At 52.2% G+C, this 7970-nt stretch overlaps 1 protein-coding gene across 1 annotated transcript in view; it reads left to right on the top strand.

Moving 5' to 3' along the window:
- The first annotated feature begins 1846 nt into the window (after window positions 1–1846).
- KCNN4 (potassium channel, calcium activated intermediate/small conductance subfamily N alpha, member 4) overlaps window positions 1847–7970 on the top strand; it is a 32993-nt gene continuing 26869 nt past the window's right edge. The window contains exons 1-2 of the mRNA XM_015407863.1: window positions 1847–1864; window positions 3549–3644. Of these exons, the coding sequence (XP_015263349.1) occupies window positions 1847–1864; window positions 3549–3644 (114 nt within the window). The remainder of the gene's footprint in view (window positions 1865–3548; window positions 3645–7970) is intronic.

Raw genomic sequence — 7970 nt, 5'->3', positions numbered from 1 at the left:
CGTGTGGGGCCCGGCGATCTCCCAGAACTACAACTGAACTCCAGACTACAGAGGTCAGTTCCCTTGGAGAAAATGCCAGCTTTGGAAGGGAGATTCTACAGCATCACCTCTCCCCTCCCCAAATTCCCCCCTTCCCAGGCTGTACCCTCAAATGTCCAGGGATTCCCCAGCCTGGAGTTGGCAACCCTGAGGCCATTTCCAGAGCATCCCTGGTTTTCCCCACCACCACCAGTGTTCCCTCTAAGCCGAGTTAGTGTGAGCTAGCTCACAGTTTTTTAGCCTCCAGCTCACATATTTTTGTCTTAGCTCAGGAAAGATAGCTCTGGAGCAAACTAATTTATGCAGCAGCCCAATTACTCGCTCACAACTTTAATGCCATTAGCTCACAAAGTAGAATTTTTGCTCACAAGACTCCACAGCTTAGAGGGAACATTCCACCACCACTGTTTTTGGAAGAGGGGGATTTTGATTGTGGAAAGAGCAACCTGGGACACACAGTTAACTCCTTCCGCACCGGCACCGTTCGAATCCAGCCCTCCCCGTGGCTGTTTTGAAACCTTACAAATTATGTAAATATAGCTGAGGGATCCGGTTGTGGATCTTCTGCATCATGTGTCACTTTTGACCTTTAATGAGGAAAGAGCGTTATTGGAACTCAGGGCTTCACCCAGTTCGGGTTTGAAACTGAGCCTTGGGGAAGTGTCAAAAGTTGAATTTAGTATCTGGCTTAGCTCGTCCGATGCGCCTCTGCCAGCACTTCAGACAAAGAAACAGTCATATAAGGCTTTCCTTCCCAATGCGCTTCAACGATCCTTTTGTGTTCTGTGACCTTATCTTTGGATGGCGAATCACTTAGACCCCACCTCTGCCTCTTCTTCTGGCCACCCTCCCTTTCTCCTATGAATCTTTTAAAACCACAGTAAAAGTGAGAACGGTGGAAGACTCCTGTGCCGTTTCTAGATTTTCCCGTTTGCGTATAGATTAGTACAAACGGGGCAGCAGGGCTGCTATGATCCCGTTTTGGCGAAAGCGCTTAATTGTGGAATCGGATGCCAAATGCGCCTGCCTTGAGAATTCAGTTTTTGAAAAAATCCTCAAGTTTCTAGCCCCTGTGGATGTCATGTGAAGGTGTGCCTGAAAGTACCAGGGTATTGCCTGGCCTACCAAAGAGCTGTCTGAATTAGACTCTGGTACTCTTTCCCCTAGAGAAACTGTGGTGGCTCAAGTGGTTAAGACGCCGAACTGCAGGCTGTGGAAGGTCAGTAGTTCAGCAGTTCGAGACCCGAATTGCCGCATGACGGAGTGAACTCCCGTCTCTAGCTCCAGCTCCTGCCAACCTAGCAGTTTGAAAGCAAGAAATTGCAAGTCGATAAATAGGTACCACTTCGGTGGGAAGGGAACAGCGTTCCGTGCGCCTCGGTGTTTAGTCATGCGGGCCACATGACCACGGAAATGTCTTCAGACAGCACTGGCTCTTCGGCTTTGAAACGGAGATGAGTACCGCAACCCTAGAGTCGGATTCGACTGGCTTTCGAGCAAGGGAACCTTTACTTTACTATACTCTTCCGCCTTGCTAGGACCTGGTCGGCCCGGGCTAGCCAGATCTTGTCAGACCTTGAAAGCCAAGGAGGGTTGGTCCTGGTTAGTCCTTGGATGGGAGACGGCCAAAGAAGCCCAGGGTTGCTGCACTGCGGTAGGCAACTCTTGCCTTGAAAACCTCACGGGCTTGCCATAAGCCGGCGGTGACTACCACTATTTCTCCCCTTAGTGCAGAATTCGGAGTGACTGAGCGCAGAGTTTTCCATTTTGCAGCATGGCATGTGCGGAGCCTTCCTGATTTCACGCCATGCTTCGGCGACGCCAGGTGTGGCTGTCCTGAATGTGCTCTTTGTTGTGAATCTTTTTTTTAAAAAGGTGTTTAGCAGTATTTAGCATTGTGCCATCCAGTGCCCCTCCTAAGCCTTTCTCACGCACAGTTCCCTAAAACAGCCTCATTTGAGTTTTTGACTCAGGGTTGCCACCCTCCAGGTGGGGCCTGGAGACCCCTCAGGATTACAGCTGCTCTCCGGGCTCCAGAGATCAGTCCCCCTGGAGAAAATGGCTGCTTCGATGGGAGGACTCTCTATGCCCTCTCGTCTCCGCGGAGAGCTCCCTCCCGTGCCGACGCTCTACCCATCCAAAACTCTACTCACCCCCAGTCTCTCCAGATTCCCCAGCCCAGAGCTGGCAACTGAACATCACACGGGGAGAGGCAGTTGGTGGAACACCGCCTTGCCTGAATGGCATTGTGCAATCTTGTGGTTGCGGTGAAACTGGAATCCGGGACTTCCCGATGCAGCCTTACTCATTATACTGGGCATCATCCGTTCTAATCAACTTTTGCATTGAAGCTGTTCCACTTTTAAACTCTCCCGGCTGATGTAGCCACGCCCCAGTTTACAGCACCAACCTATGAGGTTGCACGGATAAGGTCCAATCACAATTGCTCCCTCTCATGGAACTAGATGTTTGTGATTGGTCGGCTCTTCCTGGGCTACCAATTACATTTGAGGGATTAGGATCACATGGTGATTCAATGAGTGAGTTCACATACATACATTGTCAGATTGACTACACCACACAAACATTATGCCTGCTGACCCTTTTCCTGGTGCCCCCAAGTGTTTTTAGAAAGTGGGTGTGGCCTGCTGGGGCTCTTGCCCAGCAGCGCTTCTGATTGGCTGCTAGAGATTTGATTGGCTGTGCGGATTAAAATAAAATCAGTCCGCCGGCGGCCGACACCACAGTGTTGGTTTTCTTCTCTCCTACTCTTCTTTCAGTTGCATTTTTAAAACTACCCCTCTTCTCCTCCACACTTGGGTTTCCTCTCTGTCCGTAGCTCCGCCTCCTGCGGCAGCCATTTTGTAACTGTGCCCACCACCCTGTGTCAGAATTCCGGAGGTGCCCAGAAGCTCAAAACAGTTGGGGATCCCTGCACTATAGTGATCGTTCGCAGCTGGCCTGTTCTGTCCACACAGGAATATCCAGTTGTGAATCTTACCGCCAGAGCACAACCAGGGCTATTTTGGGGCAGGAACGCACAGGAACGGAGTTCCAGCTGGCTCCCAAGTTGGCCACGCCCAGAAGGAACTCATTAGCATAACAGGCTACACCCAATAGCAGAAACTCATTAGGATTGGCTACATTAGGGGTGTGTGGCCTAATATGCAAAGGAGTTCCTGCTACAAAAAAAGGCCCTGGGTTTTGACAACAAACAAGGTAAACAGAATAAGAAGCAAAAGGTGGGTGTGGCTGGATGACCACACTTCTGGTAACATGGGGGTGTGGCCTAATGGGCTAATGAGCTGTGCTGTCAGGGGTGTGGCCTAATATGCTAATGAGTTCCTGCTGTTGGGTGTGGCCTATTATGCTAATGAGTTCCTGCTGGGCTTTTTCTACAAAAAGAGCCCTGAGTTACAATAGCACATGACACATCATGCCGGAGGCCGGAAGAATGGGGAGCCGTTCTCTTGCTTACCTCTCTTCCCTGTCCTTCCCCCCCCCTGCAGTGGTTTGCATACTCCTTCACGGTGAAGTGCCTCATCACCCTCTCCACAGCTGGCCTACTGATCCTCGTCCTCGCCTTTCACATCAAAGAGATCCAGGTAGGTGACTCTGATATTTCCCTGATAACCAAGGGCAAAAATGGTGGGGCTCCTCGTTGAGAGTTGCTGGTCTGTCGGTTTGTCTACCTCGTTTACACCCTGCCTTCCTGCCCAACGGGGACGCAAAGGGGCTTCCGTTCTTCTCCTCTCCTCAGTTTTATCCCCACGACAACCCTGTGAGGTAGGTCAGGCCTAAAGTGTGACTGGTCCAACATGTAAGGCTGCCAGCATCCAGGTGGCGGGTGGAGAGACCTCCCACAACTACAACTGGTCTTAGGGTTGTCAGCAGTGTTCCCTCTAAGCCGAGTGAGTGTGAGCTAGCTCACGGTTTTTTAGCCTCCGGCTCACACATTTTTGGCTTCGCTCAGGAAGGAGGGCTCCAGAGCAGACTGATTTATGCAGTAGCCAAATTGCTTGCGCACAACTTTAATGCCAGACGCTCACAAAGTAAAACTTTTGCTCACAAGACTCCACAGCTTAGAGGGAGCATTGGTTGTCAGGTCTCACCTGCTCCAACCCAGCTCCCGTGGTCTTCTGGCACATATGCAAAGCATGCGCGCCGCAGTGACATCACCCAGAAGTGACACCAGGCTGTCATTCAGGGGATGCTCTAGGATTTGGGTTAAAAAAAATAACCACCTCTATGGTCACCATAGAGGTTTTTATCCAAAAGCTAGAGTGTCCCTTGCACAATGTGCCCGGCATGATGACATCACCTCCAGGTGACATCATCGTACTCGGCACGTCGGGCACAACGGGGCTCATCGGGGGTGACCCCCCCTGCTGGCCAGCTGGCTGGCAGCTAATTGGAGGCCCTGAAAGTGGGAACACCCCCCTCGCCCCTATCGGGGAGGATGGCAACCCTAACTGGTCTCCAGCTGACCAAGATCACTTCCCCTGGAAAGAGCAGCTGATTCGGAAGTTGGGTATCTATGGCATTATACCCCTCCCCTCCCCAAACCCCACCCTCTCCAGGCTCCACGTCCCCCCAAATCTCCAGGAATTTCCCAGCCCAGAGCTGGCAACCCTAACAACATGGCAGGACGGGGATTTGAATCCGGGTCTCCTATAGTCTGACCCTCTCATGACTCCCACACTTTGGCTCTCTGTGGGGTTTGGTGGCCGCCGGTCTCTGTTGAAGAACAGGCCGGGGGGGGGCAGGTTGATGATTGCTGTTCTTCCCGGTAGGGGTGACGAATGGCGTTTCCTTGCAACGATCCAGCTTGCATCGATCCAGATTATGTGGGTTGGACTGTAGGGGCATTGGTGGGATTTGAACATGACACGCCTCCATGGATGTCGGCGGGTGGCATGCACTGGAGGGAAGAGAGGGCCTGTTCTCTCTTCCCACAACGCACCAGGAAGTGATCCAGCGCTTGTAGAAGAGTCTGTTCTATCTCCTGCCGCCATCTTGGGGAATTACTGAGGATTTGGGGGATAGTGCCCGGGGAGGGGGAGGGAGCTCAGCCGGGATGTGATGTCACAGAGTCCTCCTTCTGAAGCTGCCCTTTGATCCAGGGCAACTGGTCTCTGTAGTTTGGGGAACACCTGGAACACCAGTCCCTACCTGGAGGATGGCAGCCATAGCTAAGGGACAGAGAAGGGGGAGGTGGTTCTTAAGGTAGCACATAATTCACCAGATTTAAGATCGCACTGGGAACCTGACCAGTTCCGTCCCCGTCTAAAGAAGAAGACGGGGACTGATTTCCTACAAGCAGCTGCACCGTCCTCGCTCTTCCCTTTCCCCCAATTGTATTCATCAATTTCCCACTACTTGCTGCATAGCCGCATTTTGACCCACAGCTTCCCCTGATTTCCCCCTGCGTCTTATTGATCCTCGTTTTTTTGAGATCGAGAAGATGTGGGGGAAATCGGGGGATGCCGCAGGTCAAAATGCGGCTGCACAGCAAGTAGTGGGAAACTGAGGAATGCAATCGGGGGAAAGGGAAGAGCGAGGGCGTTGCAGCAGCTTGTGGGAAATGGGTCTTTTCTTCCAGCTGCACCCCAAAAAACTGAGCCCTGAGCAGTATACACCTACTTGGCCTACCCTAGAGCCCGCAATGGGGATCCTCATATAGTTGCCAACAGGGGTCATTTCGTAGAAAAAGAGGTGCAGGAGCTCATTAGCATAACTTATTTGCATATGCCACACCCCCTGACATCACCGGAAGTGTGTCAGAAGGCAACACCCACCGCTCATGCTCCACCGGACTGTTTTGGATTGCTAGCTATTGGGGGGGACATGCAGATCTGTCCTCGCAGAGGAGGGAGAGCTTGTACCTGAATAAAACTTTGTCTTAAAGGGGCCACTGGACTGTTTTGGACCAGGGGGCCGGGGGGGGGGGCTCTGCAGCTTACCTGGCTGCTTCTTGCTCTGACTGAGGGCTGCTGGGAGCAGGGGGCGGGGCTTGTTGCATGTGCCCACCCCCTGGGCTCTGTACTGCCGGAGCTCCGCTCCTGTGCGCTCCTGCAGGAAATGACCCCTGGTTGCCAACATCCAGGTGAGATAACCAAAGAGAGATCACGGGATAAGTGAGTAGAAAACAGTCAATGGCAACAGTGGTATAGTTACGAAGGGAATATCGTTCTTTTATAGATTTTCAAAAAATAGATCAATACTAATGCGAATACGCATACAAGAATGAACATTTTTTTTTAAAAAAGGTTCCACAATGTGAGGGATGCCAGCCTCCAGGCGGGACCTGGGGACTCCCCGGAATTACAGCTCACCTCCAGGCTACAGAGATCAGTTCCCCTGGAGAAAAAATAGATGCTTTGGAAGGTGGACTCTATAACATCGCACCCACTGAGGTCCTGTCTTCCCCACATCTCCCGGAGTTTCCTACCTGGATCTGGCAATGTTGGGGCCCAGAGATCTCTGGGAATCACAACTGATGACTCCAGACCAATGTTCCCCCTAAGCTGAGTTAGTTTGAGCCAGCTCACAGTTTTTTAGCCTCCGGCTCACACATTTTGCCTTAGCTCAGGAAGGAGGGCACGAGAGCAGACTAATCTGTGCAGGAGCCCAATCGCCGGCTCACAACTTTAACGCCAGTTGCTCACAGAGCAGAATTTTTGCTCACGAGACTCCACAGCTTAGAGGGAGCATTGGTCCAGACGATAGAAATGAGTTCCCTTGGAGAAAACAGCTGCTTTGGAAGGTGGGCTCGGTGGAGTCATCCCAAACACTGTTCAACGCAGGCTCCACCTTAGGGATGCCAGCCTCCAGGTCGGGCCTGGGGATCTTCTGGAATTACAGCTCCAGACTACAGAGTTCAGTTCCCCTAGACAAAACGGATGCTCTGGGGGGTGGACTCTATGGCAGTCTACACCCCCCCGGATGGCCCCATCCTCCCCAGGCTCCATCCCCAAATCTCCAGGAGTTTCCCAACCTGGACTTGGCAACCCTACGTCACCTCCAAATCTCTACAAATTTCCCAGCCTGGAGTTGGCAACCCTGCTGAATTTGAGGCATATACAGTAAGGCTTTCCCTTTCCATGAAGAAATGCCCCCGAATAATGTATCGCTGCTAAGTTTGGGAGGAAAACAGAGGCAAATGGAAAGAGCGGGTGGGATGTTGGGACTTGTCGGCTCAAGGCCTGGGACGGGAGCCGAGAAGTCGGCCGTCCAGGCTGAACCTTCTGCCTCCTCCAGTTTGAAGCACAAAGGAGCGGGTGACACTCGGAAAATACGCATCAGGCGGGTTTTCCTTTCCTCTGGGCCGTTTGATCAGAGCGGCTGATTTGAGGGAGAGGCGTTTCCCTCCCGGCTGAGTCACAACCGTCTTGCAACCTGTTACACAGTCAAGCTGCGGTCGGGGGAGATATTGCGGCCGGCTCAGGGATGTGAATCGTCAGTCAGTTGTTCAGGCCTGCTTAGAACCTTGTGTTGTGTTTTTGGCAAAAGTGCTTTCTGGTGCTTCGGATTCAGTTCCAGGTTCTGTTCAACACGGCAAACTTTGCCAAGGACTGATTTTTTTAAAAAAACAATGTATCAGGGATGGGGTTGCCAGCCTCCAGGCGGGGCCTGGGGGTCCCCTGGAATTACAGCTCATCTCCAGACTACGGAGATCAGTGCCCCTGGAGGAAATGGATGCTCTGGAGGGTGGATTCTGTGGCACTGTGCCCCACTGAGGAGCCTGTCTCCCCCAGGTTCCATCCCCAAATCTCCAGGAGTTTCCCAACCTGGAGCTCACAACCATACCCCCCCACAACCACCCTGCTGTTGGCCAGGGGGGACCTGGCAACCCTACATTCAGAGGTAGGGGAAGAAGAAGAAGAAGAAGAAGAAGAAGAAGAAGAAGAAGAAGAAGAAGAAGAAGAAGA

This window comes from Gekko japonicus, unplaced genomic scaffold, assembly GCF_001447785.1.
Source record: "Gekko japonicus isolate JY-2015 unplaced genomic scaffold, Gekko_japonicus_V1.1 scaffold3630, whole genome shotgun sequence".
In the NCBI taxonomy this organism is placed as follows: Eukaryota; Metazoa; Chordata; class Lepidosauria; order Squamata; family Gekkonidae; genus Gekko; species Gekko japonicus.
This window is presented reverse-complemented; position numbering and strand designations above follow the sequence as displayed.